Source organism: Engystomops pustulosus, chromosome 3, assembly GCF_040894005.1.
Source record: "Engystomops pustulosus chromosome 3, aEngPut4.maternal, whole genome shotgun sequence".
Lineage (NCBI taxonomy): Eukaryota > Metazoa > Chordata > Amphibia > Anura > Leptodactylidae > Engystomops > Engystomops pustulosus.
Window position 1 is genome coordinate 193,683,077 of NC_092413.1, and position 22,554 is coordinate 193,705,630.

Here is a 22,554-nt window from a genome sequence, read left to right on the forward strand (position 1 = left end):
TGATAATAATAATGCGCCCTCACCAATAACCGAGCAGCAAAATACAGATATTTGTGCAAATTATCTACTAAATCCCAACCCATCCTTAAAGGGGGTTTTCCCTCAAAGGCAAGTTATGCCCTCTCCACGGGATAGGGCCTAACTTACTGATCAGTGACGGTCTCAGTGCAGAGATCCCCACAGATCACAAAAAAATAGGGGGCTGTCTGACTAATGGAGCAGACGGCCACGCATGACCGTTTTATCCATTAGTCTGAGGAGCGGCTAGGGCTTTCTATCGCAATCTGTGGGGTCTCGGCATTGGTCTCAGCACCGAGACCCCCCCGCTGTTCAGCAAGTTAGACCCTATCCCGTGGCTATACACAGTGTATATAGTCCAGTCTCATCAGGACTGTCCCAACTTCTCATCTGTACCGTGTAAAGCCAACATGAACAAATTTTGAGGATGGACGACATCATATATCAAAATAAGTCAGACATCTCTGTTATAAGACGCTGCCCACAAGTTCAATAGTTCTTCACATGCGATCCAGATCACCAATTACAAGATGGATCCGCACACAACCTGAGTGATATCAGCGTCAGAGAGAGATGGATGACGAGAGATACGTTCAATGTTACAGCCATGTTCTTGAATTCTGAACGTTATTGTGGCCTGGTCACAGGACAAGGGGTGGACAATGGCTTCCAGAAAGCCACCAGATCTGAGGAGGAGGGATAACTCCAGCCCTGGGGAAATACTCATCAAACTTTGTAGCGTTGACCAACAGATCAGAACATATAATAAAGCACATAATGACATCACCTTGTAAGATACATTAAAACATTTGGTCCTCTCCATGTTCATACCAAGATGTCTTCATTCCTAATATGAACTATAAAATAGTAGAACATTTGCCTCATTAAAACATAGAAAGTTCCCGATGTGAAAGTGTTTGGTGCCTTCAGAATCTGAAGAGGTCGATAAAGTGCTGCGGGGAGATGGGGGTAAGGCAGTTCTGGGGGTTGTTGGCCGTGCAGGGGTGTCCCGAGTCCTGACAAGACAAACACAGGCGTTATAGACAGTCAGTGCCGTATCTATACAAGTCACAGATCCCACAAGAGCAAACGTCATAGAATAAGCCCGAAAAATTCAATTAAAATAGGAAACGGCAGCTTTTTTTGCAGAATTCTCCATGAAAGGCGAAGGATTACATTAAGATGTATGTTGTTATTTCTGATGTAACTCAACTAATGCTCCTTATTTTGCGATGCTGGTCCGTTTCATTCAGGTGTCAAAAAAGGGATTAAAAAAATGGCAGGTCCTTCTAAAACAGAGCTCAGCAAACTCATATTGGTGATCTACCCTACAGATAGGGTTCTGATTTTAGACATCATTATTTGGGTCTTGTTGCTCAGAGTGACTCTGCACATGTCACCCAATATACCCCAAGATACACAATATTATTCATTTCTCCAGTGTAATGTTCTTATGCATTATGTTCTTCTACATTATGGTATTGCAGAAGTGAACCTTGCACTGTCTAGTTGGTATCGGTTTCAGACTACCGTATTCAGACCATGGACACTTACAATGCAACTGCTGGCTGAGGCACACCGTGCATACACGTCCCATCTATCGGTCACCTTGGATTCAATATGGCCTCTAAAGTCTAGACACCAAGGGTGCTAAGGTTCTAAATAAATCATGAGTAACCTATTGTGTCCACGCTAGGTGAACAAACCAAAGCATAACACGTACGTAAGAAAATATGCAAAAATCTTTATTAATTAGACATACAAAAACAATACTAATGGACAGCGTATAAAAATGTGCAGCCACCAGGTATTAATACGTGGACAAGGGAGTCAGCCCGCAGGGCAAAACAGAACAGCAAACCAATGCATATACACATCTTAGTAAAGGCTATTGCTGTGTATGTTTTAAATTTATAAAGTGCCGATCGAAGCTAAGGTAGCTTCGTTGAATGCAGTATATCATAGTAGACAGCCTAAACAGAAACAAGGACTGCTTTCTTACCCATCTTAAGGTTTGAATTGGTGTCTGTGCCCGGGGTGACTCCGGCCCTGACGCGCGTTTCGGCTCGACTGAGCCTGGTGGCTGCACATTTTTATACGCCGTCCATTAGTATTGTTTGTGTATGTCTAATTAATAAAGATTTTTTCATATTTTCTTACTTATGTGTTATGCTTTGGTTTGTTCACCTAGCGTGGACACAATGGGGCAGATTTACTTACCCAGCCCATTCGCGATCCAGCGGTGCGTTCTCTGCACAGGATTCGGGTCCGGACAGGATTTATGAAGGCAGTTCCTCCGCCGTCCACCCGGTGGTGCTGCTGCGCTGAAAATCATCTCAATGCGCCGGAATGCACCACCTCGGACCAGGTGAAGGTAAGCGCTTCCCAAGCAACACTTTTTCGGTTTTTAAATGCGGCGGTTTTTCCGAATACGTCGGGTTTTCGTTCGGCCACGCCCCCGATTTCCGTCGCGCAAACCAAGGCGATGCGCCACAATCCGATCGCGTGCGCCAAAATCCCAGGGCAATTCAGGTACAATCGCCGCAAATCGGAAATATTCGGGTAACACGTCGGGAAAACGCGAATCGGGCCTTTAGTAAATGACCCCCAATAGGTTACTCGTATTCAGACCATGAAAAGCGGACCATAAGTCGCCCATAATTCCCAGACTGAACACTGCCCCAGGCCTGGACTCACAGATATGTAGATCATCTATCAGTTGCTCCTCTGGGAGTCAGGTAATAATCTATCTTGGGGTTGCACATGAGGTGGACAGCTAAGCCTCAGGTTGTGGTCTGCAAGCAGAGATCAGAATGGCAGAGCTCCTGGATGCAGGAGGATGGGCAGCGGAGAGCAGGTAAGGCAGGTGCTCACCGCTCCCAGTGTCTCCCGCCCTGGCTTTGGATGTTGATTGTATGTGCCGGTGTTAGGACCCAGGGCATGGCAGAACCCACAGCAAGAATGGACCTGTGCGGTAAGTTCATGTTGGCTGTACTCCTCCGCTCAGGTCCTCCCCTGCTCTGGTCACAGGACTGCGGGGGGAAAAAATCCCCCAAAAACAAACAAAAAAAAAAAATAACCAAACACATGGCAGCACTGGAAGCCGATGGTTAGTATAGCATAATGATGGAGTGACCCCTATCAGGATTAAACAGGTTAGTATGGACAATTCTTTACATACAGATAACACGATTTTGCTTCCAAAGAAATTTTCACTCCAAAAAAAAAAACAAAAAACAACCATTAATACATATACATGCAAAGTGACACAGGGGAATGCATTTTACAGGATGGAAATGGGACTAACAAATATTATGGAAAGTCATGTTATAATTAGAATGGAAGTATAGGAGACATCATACAGGGTAGAAACATGCTCCAAATACCTTAAATAAAAGGGCAAGCTGATAATCCTTCACCAGAAAAAGGAAGAAAAAAAGACGAGTAATAGAGTCATTAGACAATACATTTACTACATAGAACTGAGGGTATAAAAGGGATTATAAGGGACACATACTGACTGAGCTACTATACATGTGTGCCAGGTTACTATAGGAAGGGGCAATTATAAGTGGGGATGGGGCCTCGATAAATGGGGGTCTTGGCCGCAACAGAAAATTCAATATTGTGGTGCAACAAACTAGATCAACTAATAGGAGGTGAAAGTAGAACTCTCCAGTCTTATACAGAACTAGATTCATCCTCCAGCATCGGACACAGGGATTCATCTGGAGCAGCAGAGATCTGTCTAGTCCTACTCTGCTCCGGTCCAAAGACAAACACATGAACACATCTCCCCCGCTGTGCAGCAATTTATACTACAAATATATAGACATTGGCCCACATTTATTAAGGCCCTTGTGCCAGTTTTCTGTTGGACTTTGCATGTTCATTTTAGTGCAAACTGCTTGCACAGGTATATAAGAAGTGTCCGAGACACATTTGCGTCACGCAACCGTTTTGTGTCGCGGCTGCACTATTCTTCATGCGACACACATTTCTGCACCGAAATGCGCGCTCCAGTGCTCAGTCGGACTGTGCGCCACATTTATCCTGCAAAGTCCTACAGAAATTTGTTACACGCCCCATGTTTAAGGTGCACGAAAAAAAAAAAAAAAAGTTGGTGCACTCTGTTAGAATACTGCAGGGGGCGCCAGATTCATGAAGAACGTGCGCCAGAAATCCTGAATCTGGCGCCCCCTGCACACTACACAGGCACATAGTGCAGTTTGCACGGTTTTTAGGAAATGTTGTCCAATCACTTCAGTAAAAGAAATTGTTACCTTCCAGAAGAGAATGCTGCAATGACGGCAAAAGTGCAGGGTGTCCCCGTATTGTTCCCTTTTTGGGTAGTGCTTCTCCAGTGTGAAGAACATTAATTTCCAGTCAATATGACCATTTTCTGTGAAGATCAAATCTTTACAAAACTAAGAAAAAAAAAAAATGATAAAAATTATTAACACCACAAAAAAAACTTCAAACAAACGGTTTTGAAACCTATTTTTCACAGTGGGTAAAATAAGTATTTGCAAGTTTTTCTACCTTATAAGAATGAAGAGCCCTGTACTTTCTATTTATTCAACTGTGAAAGACAGTACCTATTGTGTCTGTAATTTTTACACTTTATTACATTTTATATCAGTTCTAGGGAAAGGTGGAAGAGTTTACATTTTATTATTTTTTTTTTACTTTTTTGAACCTTTATTTTTTTTTACACTTTTTTAGACCCTCTAGGATACATTAACCCTAGATGATCTGATCGTTCCTACCATATGCTGCAATACTATAATACAATGTATTGTATTATTTGGCATTTTTGCACAGTATTCATTACAATGAGCCACTGCAGATGTCATGGTACCCGATCGCCGCCCCCTGATGACATTCGGGGGAGCGACGATCGGAGCCAAGATGCCGGCGCCCACGCGCTGCCATCTTTTAAATGCCTTTGCCAGCGGCATCGGAAAAGTTAATAGCAGTGATCAGTCCATGCACCAACCACGGGTATTAGTGGGGGTTTGCTGCAATAAGCACCGAAGCCCAACTCTGTAAAAAGAGGGCTCAGCCTGTGAGCCCTCTTCATTCACCTCCATTAAGGGGTTAAGCTTCCCTGGCTGTGTGTTCTGCGTCATGCTTGTAAAGGCCAGCCAGGACACATTTTCATTGCTCTTACTGAGAAAAGAAGGTTATCCTGCGATACATGGCCCCATCCATCCTCTCTTCAATACAGTGCAGTCATCCTGTCCCCTCCGCAGTATAACACCCCAAAATGTTTGATGTTTCCACCCCTATGCTTCATGGTTGGGATGAAGTTTTTAGGATTCTACTCATCCTTTTTCTTCCACACATGGGGAAGAAAATGACCATCTGGAGGATCCAGGGGAGGCATGGGAGAGAGAGGGCCTGCACATGAGCTGGGGGGAGCCGGGGGACCATACATGTCCTGTAGGATTTTAATCCATGATGGCGTAGTGTGTTACTGACAGTGATCCTAGCCGGCTTCAGGTCCTTTTGTGTAATTCTGGGCAGATTCCTGGTATCATCCACACCCCATGAGGTGAGACCTTGCATGGAGCCTCAGACTGAAGAAGTTTGACTGTCATATTGTGTTCTTTTGTTTTCTGATAGTGGGGCCAAGAATTGTTGCCTTGTCACCAAGCTGCCAGTCTATCCTTACAGCCTGTAACAATCCTCTAGCACTTGCTTCCCATAAATGGACATAGAAAAGCCTCTTATTTCTGTGCAGGCCACATGCAAACAAGGTGACATCATGTGTTACACAACATTGTTAGTGGTGACGCTCTGCCAACCTGTGCTTCAGGTGCAATCACCTTATAAGGCAGTGAAGGTTGAGCTCCTCCGCACTTACCTGGAAGGAGTGATAATTACAGGCGTCTCAGGTGTTTGACTTTTACTCCCAGACAACGTTACAGAACGGATTCTCGCTGACAAGTAAACGCTAGTGACCGAGTATTCACTTCTTTGCAAGGAGTTCACAAGGATTAGGCAGATGAAGGGAGCGCCAAACACTAATTGAAATGGTTTTCATTGCAATTTTCTAATGGATGCTAATTTTGTTTGCAAATATTTAACCCAAAGAGTACATGACTGTGAGGCGATCTGCACATGCAGAATTTACACACAGATTTTGGTGCAGAAAAACTGTCCCGTAATATAGTAGTATTAAAGGGAATGTGATTTAGAAAAAAAAGTAACGTATAGAATGCACATTTTTTTTTTCCCATCATTGAAAATAAAATAATGATCATGTTACTTTTCTCATGCATTCTTTCAGATTTTTGCAAGCGTTTTTATTACTTTAAATTCAATGTAAAAGTAAAAATAAATAAATAAATAAAAAATATCAGCTTCACACTGCAGTTTTCATACAGTGTTCCATCAGGCAAAAAAGGAGAGTAAAAAAGGTAGATGATAAAAAAGCATGCAGAAAATCAGCATAAAAAAAAATAAAAAATAAAGTGCACAAAACCAAAAAAAACCCCCGCAACAATAAAAAGAAAAATCCACATTTTAAAAATGAACATAAAAACAGTGCGTATTGTATGCCTATTTTCCACATGACAATCTGCAACATGTGCAAATAGCCAGATTGATCAATTAGGACCTGGGGGACCCGTGATAAGATTTCAGAGCAGTTCTACAAATCAACCGCAGTGTTCATTAATCTCTCCACAGCGAGATTGTATATTATATATAAACACACAATGATACATATAGAGAATGTTACTGATATATGATAAAAGGAGTCCCTTCTTCTCTGCTGTAATCATGACAGCGCTGATATATAGTGTATTATACATCACTATGATGCAAGGAGTCCCATCCTCTGTATGGCGGTCAGTAACCAGCCACAGATACTTGCTGCTAGCCTAGTGTTAGACCTCAAAAATGTTTAGCTTATGATCGTGTGCAGTACTAATACGGGTAGCACACGACCACATTCAATTCAATGGGCAGTACGGTCATCCACTTGAATGGCTATTCTGTGTCAGAGTTGTGCAGCTGCACCGGAAAGGATAGGGCATTTCCTATCTTTTGCCAGATGTAAGGCACCGCCATCCTTCTTCCTATTGGAGAAGTGAGGGTGAGGAGAGCACCCCCACCTGCTACACTCAGGTATGGGCCAGGCCTAGCTGCCTTAGGCTTTATGCCTATTAACATGTGCGGGCCACAAACAATGGATTTGTGGCCAGCATTAGTGATGTGTATGGCATGTGACCTTAGATGTAGTAAAGAAAATGAGGCGGTATTATTTTGCTCACCTCAAGACTTCTGTACAGAAAGTGACTACATCTCCAGCTGTCAGACAACAAGTCTATAGTTACAAGTCATTTCAGGGTTAAACTGCCCTTTCTTTTTACTTTTCTCTATAAAGCAATACTGATTATTTGCTACTGAGTGTAAATGACTACAAGATGACTGAGAAGTGACTGCAGGAATAGTTACCATTTTCTCAGAGAAGTGATATTTACACAGCTCCTTCCAGAGGTGGAGGTCTTCGCTGAGAATGCACCATGATGGGGTCATCTGACCCATGTTCATTATGTCCCAGGCATCGGTAAATCTGAAGAGGATATTACTTTTCATTTGTTGTGGTAGATCGCACAGGGTGAGACCATTGCCAAGTTGCTGAAATAAGAGGAATACAAGTATATGGCAGATAGTGACAGAGAAGAGGAGACAAGAGAGAGAAGACACTGTAGATGCTCATACCGGGCTGATCTCAAGGTTCATGAGCTGCTCTTGCCATGAAAGTATCGTCTCCAGGCGAGAAATCCAGACGTTCATATTCCCGATCAATACACATCTCCCTCCTTCCCTGATCAGGGTACACAGGGCGGAGCTCAGGTCATGCAGAAGGTCGCAGATAAGCTGTGGATTGTACTGATCTTCAAGAACTGCAATGTAGAGGAGAGTCCAAAACTATAAAATCTGGAGTTTCAGGTCCTCAGGACAAATAGTTAAAGGTCTAGAAATGAACTGATACAAAGCTAATTTGATGCAGACATGTATGGGGTTAATTTGGAGTATAAAACATGGATTTTGACAAGATCCATTCAGATAAATCATGAACTTCAGCAAAAATCTGCAGTGTGTCACCCCTGTACCCATCACCTGCACATTAACCTCTACATGACTGCCCTACAACTAGAGGCGTGCAAATTGCAAATACCACTGCAGATAGTTATATAGGCGACACTTGAAACCAAAAGCTCTTCTAACCTACTGTGTCTAGAAACACAGTTCTGTTGTGATTTTAAATGGCAGAGTCTCCTCTTTAAAATGACATCAGAACCAGAGATATCTTCTGTTAAAGTTGCAGCCCGAAATCTAATTCGTGACTAATTCGTCCACATTCGTGACTTTAACATGAATATCTCCAGTTCTATTACACCCACGAAATGCAATTCTAGGTGGAAGATTCTCCTCTCTTATGACACAGAACTGTGTCGGTACCATAGTGACAGGCATACTGCCCCCCTCCAGTATGTTAGCTGAAGGCAGATTGGAGAAGGGGCTGCAGGGAGACAGAGCTGACAGTAGAAGCACCCTCAGCATCTATATGTGTGAGCCTATTTTTTTTTTTTTACCAAAAATAGTAAAAAAAACACCAATCTGGCTAATAGACTGATATACGGTACACACACACACAGTTTCAGTTTGGAAGAATGACAACTTTACCTTTTTGTACAATGGCTTCCAGGATGCTAAAATAATTCTTCTGTGCAGCTCCGCTCAGGGATGTGATCTGAGATTTAGCGATTAGCTGAAGTAACTAGTAACACAGAACACAGACAGTTCTTAGTTATTTAGATACACACTTGGATTATCTGCAGTACAAACATTAGATGGGGTCCTGGCTCACGTGTGAACCTAACCCTGAATGTATGAGAGCCCATTAGGTTCTCCTTAAAGGGGTTTGCCCAAGAAAGAAAGAGACATTTTAGTCCCCTAGTGATGGTTACACAATAAACATTATTTGAACCCCTTACCTTAAAATTTTACTCAGTTTAAGGGTGCGGTCACATGGTGCGTTCTTGGACCGGTTTTAAACGGACAGAAAGCGCATGTGTTTCTGTACATTTACCATGTGTTTTATTGGTTTTAATCTGTTTCACAGCTGCCTACACTTTTAGATGAAAACCAGCCAAATGCTTGGTAAACATACAAAAAATGCATGCATTTACAGTCTGTTTAAAAACGGATCAAGAACGCACAGTGTGACAGCACACTTATTGCGGTGTTAGCTTTTATAACTCAGTGATGGCCAGTGTAATATCCCAGAGTGTGGGTGAGGACTCTCTAAGCAGACACTTCATGATTCCTCTAGTGCTGAGAGATGCTGTGTGCTTAGATTATCAGGTTACGGGTATTGGTGGCTCTAGTAACAACCTTCAAGCTCATTAATAAATTCTTTTTCTAAAGTTTTTTTTAAGAAGGAAAGAGGCCATGGATAACAAATATAAGAATATTACCACAGTCACGGTGCCTGGATCTATGAGCAAGTCTCCCTGATTTATCAAGCTTGACATTCAATGGTAGATTTTAATTAAACTGGAAGAAGAACAAAACAGAGTCTCCCCCAACTTACTTTGGCGACGTAAGTGAATCTTCGTTTATCCTGGATTGCGCTGGAAAAGTCTAAACGATTAAAGGCTTCGCCCAAGGTACAATACACGTGTCTCTGCAATCAAACAAGACCTTTTATATCAGCATTCAGCACTAAACTCCCACCTACAGGGAATAAGATGGTGTGTAAAGGGGGCATGGGGCCAATCACTGGGTGTTTATTCTAGTAATTTCGGATGTATATTCAGCACCTGTTCAAGGCAGGTAATTCCCCCCACAATATAAGAATACCTCAGAATTATAGGGGGTAGTTCATGCACAGAAGTACTTACTTCTCTTGTACTTTCCTTGTGCACATGAATCCATTTCTCTTGATAAAAGTCTGTATCAAGAGAAATAAAAATACAACATTTACCATTAATTGAAACGTAGCAATCCCTCTGGAGCCCAGCAGAAGCTCCATCTTCCTGCGAGTATAGGGATTACTTATGCAGAATTTCCATAATGACCTGTCATTACAGATAATAGGAGCCGCCTCGTCCCATGGATGTCAGTAGTTGGATAATTAGTCACTAGAGATCTGTAGACTTGCAGCAATAAGCCCTGTTATACTACGCGGCCGCACTTGTGAACTGGAGAGAGATCAGTACGGATAATGTACTACAAGCAAACTCCCCTATCTACAGAACAGGAACCAAATTGTTGATGGGGGGGGGGGGGGGGGGGCAATAACAGGAATCCAATGTACCCCTGTTAAAGCCCAAAAGAATGGTCCCTCCCCTTGTGTCTCCATCTACCCTCCCACATAGATTGTGAGCCCTAACGGCCAGGGTCCTCCTTCCATTTATCTACTGATCACTGTAGTTTTGCATTTTGTTCTCTTCTTAAAGGGGTTGTCCACTTTCAGCAAATTATTCATATTGTTTGTGTAATAAAAAGTTTTAAAAATTTTCCAATATACTTTCTGTATGAATTCCACACTATTGTCTAGATCTCCGCTTGCTGTTCTGCTATAGGAAGCTTCTATGCTCACTTGCAGAGGATAGAAATCTGTCCAGGCAGGAATGCAGCAAAAACGCGATATTCAAATGTTTGCTTGCGTTTTAAAAAAACACAATGCTCGATGTACTGTAATTGCAACCATGTCTCTTAGAATTTGTAAAAATGCAGCGATCTTGTTCTCCCCGCCGTTTGTACATGTAATCGCATGAGTTTCAAAACGCAGATCACAAACGCATGCATTTTTTCAAAAACGCACCTCAAAAACACAAAAACGCAAGGCAGAAAACGCCAGGTTAAGACACTATCCAAAAACGCATTCTTTTGCAAAACTTATGCATTTTACAAGGATGCAAAAACGCAATGAAAGAAAATGCACCAAAAACACCACGCGTGTCACCGGCCTTAGTATCACACAGATCTGATTACACTGGAACTTTCTATAGCAGTACAGCAAGCAGAGATCTAAAAAAAAAAACGTGAGGAACTGATACAGAAAGTGTATTAGGAAACTGTATAACTTTTCATTACACAAATAATATCAATTACTTTCTTAAAGTGGACAATCCCTTTGATGTAATATATGTGAATCTGTTATTGATTGCACAACACCATGGAATTAATGGTGCTCTATAAATAAAGAATGCTAATAATGGAGCAGGCAATCACACATGCGCAATTTTTACTTTAACCCTAGGTTGTCTGTCTGATACTACCTTATACTGTCATATGGCAGTATAAGGTAGTATCTCCATATCGGGCAGTATATGGAGATTTTTCTCATTCAATGGTTAAATTCAGACATCCCTGGGTCTTTATGAACCGAGGAAGTCATGTGCCCAGAACCCTGCTCTCCGATGGCGATTGTAATGTAAACACGGGTTAGGTGCAATATGCAGCAAACACCCTCTGGGTATGGATAGGGCTGTGACATACTAACACATCACACGTCCGTGAGAAATCTACCATGAGGAATCTAAGGCTATATTCACACTGCTGTTGCCCGCCCGTACCGTACCGTAGCGGGCAACGGCAGTGTACGGGGAGAGGAGGAGGAGGTGAGAGCAGCTCACCCCCGCCCCTCTCCATAGCAACCTATGGCACCGTATTACGGGAAAAGATAGGACAGGTCCTATCTTTTTCCCGGGTACCGCTCCCGTAGGGTGCCGTGTGCCCATTGCTGCCTATGGGGGACGTATATCGGCCGTATATACGTCCCCCATACGTTAGTGTGAATGTAGCCTAACTGTTTACAACCAGTTCCTTGATCTATAAGAAATTTGGCCTGGGCCAGTAAATGAGTCAATGCAGAGGAGATTTCCACACCACACAGATACATGTAGATGCACTGTTCTTACACTGGGACTTTGTAGTGTTGTTGAAGCTCTCCTTCTCACTCTTTGTGGGCAGTGTGCTGCAGTCTTCAGTCTCAAAGGTCTCCCCATCATTAATATTTAATCTTGGATTTAAAAAAAAAAAAAAGTTAGAAACTGTGAAAGTTTGACAATACAGTTCATGAAACCTGGATACATTGCAAAAAGTAATAGAAGCCTACCGTATTTTTAGGACTATAAGATGCACTTTTTAGCAAGAAAAACAATCTTGCTGAAAAGTGCCTGCGTCTTATAAACCGAAGGTCAAAAAAGATCCAGCGCTGCAAGACCCTCCTGACCGCTGTAATGGAGATCGGGTGAGTCGCTGACACCCAATCTCCCAGAGAGGAGAGCCTCTGCACTACTATCTCCCTCCCCCGGGTGTTTCTACATGCCTACTTACTGCCTTAGAGCAGTGATTTTCAACCTTTTTTGAGCCGCGGCACACTTTTTATACTTAGAAAATCCTGGGGCACACCACCAACCAAATTAGCGCAAAATGACACTAAACAGTCATATTATACATATAGTTAATAATATAGATTCTAAATTTATTTTACTGGAACCTGGGCCTGTTTCGATAAACACAAAAGGGCTATCCTGGCAGGAATGGTGGAAAGACTCACACAAAGCTCTTCCTCAACAGTTCTCAGTTTCTCCCTGTTTTTAGTATATGGTGCTGATTATTATGTGGCTCATATACTGCAATATAAAGGGGTACAATAAGAAGTACTATGGCCATGAGCATATGAGCTGGTACTTGTAGTACTCCAGCCTCATGACTATAGTATTTCTCATTTTACATTTCTCTGGGAAACAAAACACAGGGGGCTCCATAGTTTGGGGAACTTTCCCCGCGGCACACCCGACCATGTGTCGCGGCACACTAGTGTGCCACGGCACACAGGTTGAAAATCACTGCCTTAGAGGACCTGTGGTGGTGTTAGAATGGGCACATGCTGCGCTGGGTCAGAGCAGGGGGTTCTGTGTGTGTGTATATTCATGTGCAGACAAGTTCCCAATATGTTCCTTATGCGTGTATTGCAGAGCTGTGTGTGTGTTTATTTGTATAGTTGTGTCCAGTGTGCTCCTTAGGGACAAGCTAAAAAGAATGAAGAATACTGGTTACAATCTTCCTATAACTGAATAGATATATCTGCCATTACTAGTCACCGCTTCCTGACAGAATATGACTACTGCAGAGCACACGGTATAATCAAACTTCATTTCTGCAATAAATGTCCAATAAATGCCAGGTCTACCTTTTGAAACCCCCATTTATCTCAAGGCAATAGGCAATTTTATAGCATCCTATAAGGAGTTCACAGCTTGTGGCAGGAGCTAGCCACCTTCTAGGTGTTCCCCTATACTGTTGGCTTAGTATTGTGTTTAGATAAAACATTAATTGAAGGACTTTTGGTACAGTGCAGAGATACTTGATAACCTGGTATAATACCTTGGTATGATATAGGGTAATACCTGGTGACCCGAGATAGCACACTGACACTGTATGATATAGTATAATACCTGATGACCCTAGATAGCACACTGACACCCTTATTAGTATGATGCAGTGTAAATCATGAAGGTTTGGTAGTACTTTGCTGTACTCACAGATGGAGATTAAGGTCTTCAATGTCGTCACATGAGAATTCATTTCGTTTCCATCCATCCCCAGTTTTCACCCAGCTCCAGCCTGGAGAGCGCCAATCTTGACCCAGAAAAGGCATGACTGTCCTGCTGAAGGTAGTAGTCCTGTGAAGTAAGTAGATTAGGCTACAGTCACATTTATGAAATACTACCCCCTTCCCATTCCCAAAGCCGTGCCCAAATACCCCCTGCTTGTCATCTTGTCAGTGAAAGGCTCTTATGATGGCAACAATCGCCGGCTTCAGTAGTCAAATGTACAACAATGTGACATCCGAGCAGTGAGGTCATGCTGGTGCCGAGGGTCACCGACTTCCTCAAGCTTTCAACACATGCGTATACAAGGACCCTTCCAGGACCTTTGGAAGTCCTCCAAAAATCCTCATAGTGCAGAACTAAAAGTGGCTTGGTTCTGCTACCATAAGTAGGAAGTAAATGTCATTAGATTTGTAATGGGCACAATTGTTATACAGCCCGGGGGCCCATGGCCGTATTTATCCACCTCTGGTCACTTCCATTATCGCTTCATGTAATTTAGATAAAAGCTCTGAGCCTACATAATAGATACAGGACCTGCCCCAGTACAGGATCACTAGACTCCTCTTATGTTTGTCTGTAAATTCACAGATTCAAACTGCAGTATCCTCTCAGGAAAGACCCTGGCACCACACATGTCCATAGCGCCCCATCACCCAGCGGGTGCAAATGTATTGTCACTTAGTCTTCAGTTCAGATGTTTGCCCATTAGAATACACTCACCGGCCACTTTATTAGGTACACCTGTCCAACTGCTCGTTAACACTTAATTTCTAATCAGCCAATCACATGGCGGCAACTAAGTGCATTTAGGCATGTAGACATGGTCAAGACAATCTCCTGCAGTTCAAACCGAGCATCAGTATGGGGAAGAAAGGTGATTTGAGGCCTTTGAACGTGGCATGGTTGTTGGTGCCAGAAGGGCTGGTCTGAGTATTTCAGAAACTGCTGATCTACTGGCATTTTCACGCACAACCATCTCTAGGGTTTACAGAGAATGGTCCGAAAAAGAAAAAACATCCAGTGAGCGGCAGTTCTGTGGGCGGAAATGCCTTGTTAATGCCAGAGGTCAGAGGAGAATGGGCAGACTGGTTCAAGCTGATAGAAAGGCAACAGTGACTCAAATCGCCACCCGTTACAACCAAGGTAGGCAGAAGAGCATCTCTGAACGCACAGTACGTCGAACTTTGAGGCAGATGGGCTACAGCAGCAGAAGACCACACCGGGTGCCACTCCTTTCAGCTAAGAACAGGAAACTGAGGCTACAATTTGCACAAGCTCATCGAAATTGGACAGTAGAAGATTGGAAAAACGTTGCCTGGTCTGATGAGTCTCGATTTCTGCTGCGACATTTGGATGGTAGGGTCAGAATTTGGCGTCAACAACATGAAAGCATGGATCCATCCTGCCTTGTATCAACGGTTCAGGCTGGTGGTGGTGGTGTCATGGTGTGGGGAATATTTTCTTGGCACTCTTTGGGCCCCTTGGTACCAATTGAGCATCGTTGCAACGCCACAGCCTACCTGAGTATTGTTGCTGACCATGTCCATCCCTTTATGAGCACAATGTACCCTGTAACATCTGATGGCTACTTTCAGCAGGATAATGCGCCATGTCATAAAGCTGGAATCATCTCAGACTGGTTTCTTGAACATGACAATGAGGTCACTGTACTCAAATGGCCTCCACAGTCACCAGATCTCAATCCAATAGAGCATCTTTGGGATGTGGTGGAACGGGAGATTCGCATCATGGATGTGCAGCTGACAAATCTGCGGCAACTGTGTGATGCCATCATGTCAATATGGACCAAAATCTCTGAGGAGCTTCCAGCACCTTGTTGAATCTATGCCACGAAGAATTGAGGCAGTTCTGAAGGCAAAAGGGGGTCCAACCCGTTACTAGCATGGTGTACCTAATAAAGTGGCTGGTGAGTGTATAGCTTGTGGTCCCCAAAATGCCTTCAGCTAAATGCCAGAGGATCCAAACAAGTGACATCCATAGTGTCCACATCTGGTGAAGTCATTAAAGGGGCAGGGAGGGAGAGGGCACCTCTCCTGGCACAGGTCAGGTTACATACAACTACTATCAGGACCTCCAGCACATACTGTATGTAGTAAGGTCACAGCAGCCATATATGGGCTGCAGAGCTGACACACGAGTGACACAGTGACACCAGGTGCAGCCTCTGTCACTTCTATAGGAGCAGGTTGTGTCCTCCCCGACACCTGCAGCTGAGGTCTCACAATCCACACAAGAAAAAGGTTCATCAGACACATGGGTAGGGGGGGGGACCCTGCTGATGACACAAGGATAGGGAGGGGGGGCCCTGCTGATGACACAATGATAGGGAAGGGGGGCCCTGCTGATGACACAATGATAGGGAAGGGGGGCCCTGCTGATGACACAAGGATAAGGAGGGGGGACCCTGCTGATGACACAAGGATAAGGAGGGGGGACCCTGCTGATGACACAAGGATAGGGAGGGGGGGCCCTGCTGATGACACAAGGATAGGGAAGGGGGGCCCTGCTGATGACACAATGATAGGGAAGGGGGGCCCTGCTGATGACACAAGGATAGGGAGGGGGGGCCCTGCTGATGACACAAGGATAGGGAAGGGGGGCCCTGCTGATGACACAAGGATAGGGAAGGGGGACCCTGCTGATGACACAATGATAGGGAAGGGGGACCCTGCTGATGACACAAGGATAGGGAAGGGGGGCCCTGCTGATGACACAAGGATAGGGAAGGGGGGCCCTGCTGATGACACAAGGATAGGGAAGGGGGACCCTGCTGATGACACAAGGATAGGGAAGGGGGGCCCTGCTGATGACACAAGGATAGGGAAGGGGGACCCTGCTGATGACACAATGATAGGGAAGGGGGACCCTGCTGATGACACAAGGATCAGTCCAGCTGTCAGGGTGACACCATTATGGAGGCGCTTTAGGGGTAGCCGCTGCTGTGGTAGTTACATAATGCGCACACACAGCTACGGGGGCGCTGTGCAGGGGCTGTGACGATGACGTCATCTACAGGTAGAGCAGAGGCTGCGCAGTGATACCGGAGAACTACAGCTCCCAGCAGGCCATGCCCGCCCGGTGCGTTACCTGAGGCCGCGCTCCGCTGCACATAGGAGAAGACTGCGCTTGTTGGCGGAAGTCTCCGCTAATGTCTCTTCGTATGGAAATGACGCTGTCGGCCCCGCCCACTAATCTCATTACTGGTCGATTTTCTCAGCCCGCCTCCAGCCGGTGCTATGATTGGAGGATGCTTTGGCATGCTGGTGGTCACGTGACTTCACCACATGCGTTGTGTTTTCATTCTGCTCCGTTGTGTGTCGCGCGGTCTGAACGCGACCTTATGCGGCTGCGGCTTACACTGCGGAGGAGGGGGAATGGGGAGTGATATATATTGGAACCCGGGGGGACACTGTGGTATGATGTGCGATATTACTACGCTACAAATCATAAGGAAAACATTCCTACGGATGTATTATGTAGTCAGGAGAGTCTGAACTGTATCCTTGTAATGTCAATATTTATCATACATTTTTTTTGCGATGTTAAATGGTGTAATTTATCATTCTAATAATACTAATCTCTCTATTTGCCCCTTTTTTCCCCCTCTTCCAATGGCTGTACACATGAGAGAAGATGTTTTCTGTGTTAGGTTTTTATCTTAGCAGGGCAGATGTGTTTCTTGGATTCGTGCCAAAAATAGGCAAAAGAAAACTAATAAAAGAGGCACAATTGAGCCCAGGAAAGGAAATCCCCTATCAAAATCCTTCATGATAAACCAGGGACACTTACTCATAGATCCAGACACCGGTGGTAATCCTCTTATATTTGTTATCCATGGCCTCCTTCCCTCTAACATCAACTTTTACAATTATGCAAATAGGGGCATTACCAGAGCCCCTCCATGCTGTAGCTTCACCAGCAGTTACCCCCCCCCCCTTTCCCTTACTGTGTGCTGAAGTTTCTGCTATTAGATTATCAGGGCACGTTCACAAGTTGCGCTTTGGTTGCGTTTTCATTGCGTTTTAAAACGCATTACAACAGCTGAGATGAGGTGATTTGCCTAATTACATCACTATTTACATTTGTTAACGCTATGTAAACGCTAACGTTACCAGTAATGTAATTAGCAAATCACCTCATCTCAGCTGTTGTAATGCGTTTTAAAACGCAATGAAAACGCAACGTGTGAACGCGCCCTCAGAGATAGAGTATTATATAAGTGCCTGAGGGTACGGTCACACGTATCACTAGCGCTACATTTACAAACGCATCGCTAGCGTACGGGGCTGCCCCACAGCCTTGTTTTAATGCAAGACATCAGTTTCTGCATATAAATCACATGTGTTTCCTTAGAAATGTATATGCGTTCATGGTGAGGCTCGCCCCGCACGCTAGTGCTGCATTTGTAATCGTAATGTTAGCGGTATGTGTGACCCTAAGTTAACCCCTTAGGGTGATGGCACACGTATGCGTTTTCAATCTGTTTTCCATGCATTTTTAAGCAAAATGGGCCAAAAACGGACATTACATTGGGAACGAGCCGTCGGTGTTTTGCATTAAATTAACGCAAAACACCGGCGGCTCATTCCCGATCGCAGGCGTATCTATAGAAACGTTTTTTGGAAACGCATGCGTTTTTGTCCGTTTTTAATTGCGCAAATTTGGAAAACCTGTCAAAAACGGATGTGTTTTTTAACGAATGCATTTTTTAACGGATTGCTTAAAAACGGACCAGAAACGCTTTCAAAACGCCATGTGTGGCATCACCCTTACGTGGCTTTTTGAACCCGTTTTTGGTCCGTTTTTAAGCAGTCCGTCCAAAACCGCATGCTTTAAAAAAATGCATGCGTTTTTGAAAAACATGCGTTTTTTGAAAGCGGATCCGTTTTTGACCAGTTTTAATTAAGATAATTGGTAAAACCTGTCAAAAACGTGTGCTGTTTTTAACGGGCTGCTTAAAAATGGACCAAAAACGGGTTCAAAACGCCATGTGTGACATCACCCTTAGCGCTCTGCGTCTGATATATCTGATATCGAGATCTGAGCTGAGCCGCCATCGGGATACACGGGATGCCGGCTGTAACTAACGTGGTAGGATTGGGCTCCGGGTGTTTAAAACCATTAATTGCTACTGTGGCATTCAAAAGTATAAAAAAATGTTAGTAAAAAATAAATTAATCAATAAAAATGTCCATAAGCCCCATAACATAAAGAGACATATAATGCGCAAAAAAGTCTATATCATAACACAACATATCAAAGCTGCCAGTGGCTTCAAAAAGATAGCGCCATCTTGCTGACGATCGTTGCTCCCCGTGACGTCATCGGGGAGCGGCGATCAGTCGCCATAAGAGCCTCGGGTCACCATTTTCACGGCATTTGGAATATTTTTCCCGCTTCCCAGTACACGGCATGGAATATTCAATACCATAATTATGAAGTGCAATTTGTTACACAGAAAACAAGCCATCACACAGCTCTTTATGTGAAAAAAAAAAGTTAGAGATTTTTGAAGGTGGGGAGTGAAAAATGGAAGTGAAAACAAAGGGCCAGGCTTTTAAGGGGTTCATGGATGGGTAGCTTTAAGTAACCTAATATCCTGCCCCCTCGCTTACACACATTCCAAAAAAAAATTAGATAAAGTGAGCAACCCCTTTAAGGCTCACGTGATATATTGATTGTTACCAGTTATCAGTGTCTATGGAAATAAACTCCTTGATATAAGAATTCAGATATAAATAAATATTGTTTCTCTACAACCTTAAACCTGTATTACAAATCCAGATCATAGATAAAAACTGGATTCTGGTATAGAGAATTTGTCACCAGATCCTTTCATAGTGAAAGCTAAAACACAAACCAGGAAAGAAGGCTGGAACTTGGGATAAGTAGTACTGTAGATAACATATGGCTGGAGATTACTGCAACCGCCACTAGGGGGAGCTCAGTGCAAAGAGATTTGTTCCATTGATTTCATTGCTAGATACAATCATTCCTGTGCATTGAGCACCCCTAGTGGTGGTATTATATTACTATGGAAAGGGGGAAGCCGAACATATAGGGGCACATTTACTTACAGGGTCACCGGAGTTCAATAAAAGAATATTATATTTCTGAGATTAAAAATACTAATGCATATATTATAATAAAAACCACCACGCTATCGATACGCAGGGAATTGGAGACACGGACCGCGATTGTCATCGGTCAGTGGCGAACAATTTACACTCAATCCATTTAAAAATCTTTTGGAGCCAAAACCGCACACACATGAATGGGGTCACATTCAGGTTAGGGTGAATATGAGTCAGACCATTGCATTTACAATACATATTACATTCAATTTCTTTCCTTGAGCGCTATTTCCCGTTATGGGGTTCACCGCCGGCAATAACCATTTTTATATTTTGATAGATCGGGCATTTTGAGATGCGGCGATGCCTAACATGTTTGTGATTTTTTTCTGTTTATTATGATTTATATTAGTTCAAGGGAAAGGATTTTAGGTGAATTTTTAGGTTTTTATTATTTTTTAAGCTTTGATTAAACTTTTTTTACAATTTTTTTTTAGACCCTCTAGGCTACTTTAACCCTAGATGGTCTGAACGTTCCTACCATATATACCGCAATATTACTGTATTGCAGTACAAGACATTTTTACACAGTATTCATTACAATGAGCCACTAGCTCATTGTAACAAAACTGCATATGCCATGCAGCCTTTGCCCTGATGAAGACCCAAGGCTGTCATGGCAACCGATCGCCACTCCCCGTTTACGTCCCGGGAAGCTCCGCTGTCTTTTAAATGCTGCAAACCCCACCTCTGTATGAAGAGGGCTCAGTCTGTGAGACCTCTTCATACAGGCCCAGTACCTCTGCGTCGTACATGTACATGAATGGGTTAAAGGCCCCAGATGGAAGCGAACCTAAAGAATGTCCTCACCACAGTCGGACCGTGCACTACATTTAACAAGTGTGTCTCACGCTCCATTTTAAAAGTGCACCAAAAAAAGTTGGTGCACTCTGTCGCAGCAGTGCAGAGGATGCCAGATTCATGAAGAACGGGTGCCACAATTCCTGAATCTGGTGCACCCAGGACAGCTGGGCTACATATATCCACCCTCCGCCCAGTATATATATACCGGGGAAGTGTGCTGGGCTACGTATATATAGTGGGGGGAGTTTGCTGGGCTACATATATATATACTGGGGGAAGTGTGTGCTGGGCTACATATATATACTGGGGGGAGTGTGTGCTGGGCTACATATATATACTGGGGGGAGTGTGTGCTGGGCTACATATATATACTGGGGGGAGTGTGTGCTGGGCTACATATATATACTGGGGGGAGTGTGTGCTGGGCTACATATATATACTGGGGGAGTGTGCTGGGCTACATAAATATACTGGGGGAGTGTGCTGGGCTACGTATATATAGTGGGGGGAGTTTGCTGGGCTACATATATATACTGGGGGAGTGTGCTGGGCTACATATATACTGGGGGGAGTGTGCTGGGCTACATATATATACTGGGGGAGTGTGCTGGGTTACATATATATTCTTGGGGATGTGTGCTGGGCTACATATATATAGTGGGGGAGTGTGCTGGGCTACATATATATAGTGGGGGAGTGTAGTGGGCTAAGTATATATAGTGGGGGAGTGTGCCGGGCTACATATATATAGTGGGGGAGTGTGCTGGGCTACATATATATAGTGGGGGAGTGTAGTGGGCTAAGTATATATAGTGGGGGAGTGTGCCGGGCTACATATATATAGTGGGGGAGTGTGCCGGGCTACATATATATACTGGGGGACTGTGCTGGGCTACGTATATATAGTGGGGGAGTGTGCCGGGCTACATATATACTGGGGGGAGTGTGCTGGGCTACATATATACTGGGGGGAGTGTGCTGGGCTACATATATACTGGGGGGAGTGTGCTGGGCTACATATATACTGGGGGGAGTGTGCTGAGCTACATATATATAGTGGGGGAGTGTGCTGGGCTACATATATATACTGGGGGACTGTGCTGGGCTACGTATATATAGTGGGGGAGTGTGCTGGGCTACATATATATACTTGGGGGAGTGTGCTGGGCTACGTATATATAGTGGGGGAGTGTGCTGGGCTACATATATACTGGGGAAGTGTGCTGGGCTACATATATATATACTGGGGAAGTGTGCTGGGCTACATATATGATTGGGGGAGTGTGCTGGGCTACATATATACTGGGGGAGTGTGCTGGGCAACATATATATACTGGGGGGAGTGTGCTGGGCTACATATATACTAAGGGGAGTGTGCTGGGCTACATATATATACTGGGAAGAGTGTGCTGGGCTACATATATATATATATACTGGGGGGAGTGTGCTGGGCTACATATATACTGGGGGGAGTGTGCTGGGCTACATATATATATATATATATACTGGGGGGAGTGTGCTGGGCTATATATGTATACTGGGGGGAGTGTGCTGGGCTACATATATATAATCGGGGGAGTGTGCTGGGCTACATATATACTGGGGGAGTGTGCTGGGCTACATATATACTGGGGGAGTGTGCTGGGCTACATATATATAATGGGGGAGTGTGCTGGGCTACATACATATACTAGGGGGAGTGTGCTGGGCTACATACATATACTAGGGGGAGTGTGCTGGGCTACATATATACTGGGGGAGTGTGCTGGGCTACATATATATACTGGGGGAGTGTGTGCTGGGCTACATATATACTGGGGGGAGCGTGCTGGGCTACATATATATAATGGGGGGAGTGTGCTGGACCACATATATATACTGGGGGAGTGTGCTGGGCTACATATATATACTGGGGGGAGTGTGCTGGG

The 22,554-nt window shown here is 44.1% G+C and overlaps 1 protein-coding gene across 2 annotated transcripts; it reads right to left on the minus strand.

Moving 5' to 3' along the window:
• Nucleotides 1–210: 210 nt before the first annotated feature.
• FBXO25 (F-box protein 25) lies at nucleotides 211–16,922 on the minus strand. 2 transcript variants are annotated; one of them, XM_072143473.1, is made up of 11 exons: nucleotides 16,776–16,922; nucleotides 13,596–13,736; nucleotides 11,967–12,067; nucleotides 9,942–9,991; nucleotides 9,632–9,724; nucleotides 8,722–8,815; nucleotides 7,753–7,937; nucleotides 7,486–7,668; nucleotides 4,302–4,445; nucleotides 3,405–3,431; nucleotides 211–1,034 (listed from the first exon to the last, which is right to left on the minus strand). In XM_072143473.1, the coding sequence occupies exons 2-11, from the start codon at nucleotides 13,709–13,711 to the stop codon at nucleotides 945–947; spliced, it is 1,083 nt and encodes a 360-aa protein (XP_071999574.1). In that variant the 5' UTR covers nucleotides 13,712–13,736; nucleotides 16,776–16,922; the 3' UTR covers nucleotides 211–944. The 2 variants fall into 2 exon arrangements, with proteins under 2 accessions (XP_071999574.1, XP_071999575.1); XM_072143474.1 differs by lacking the exon at nucleotides 3,405–3,431.
• Nucleotides 16,923–22,554: the final 5,632 nt, after the last annotated feature.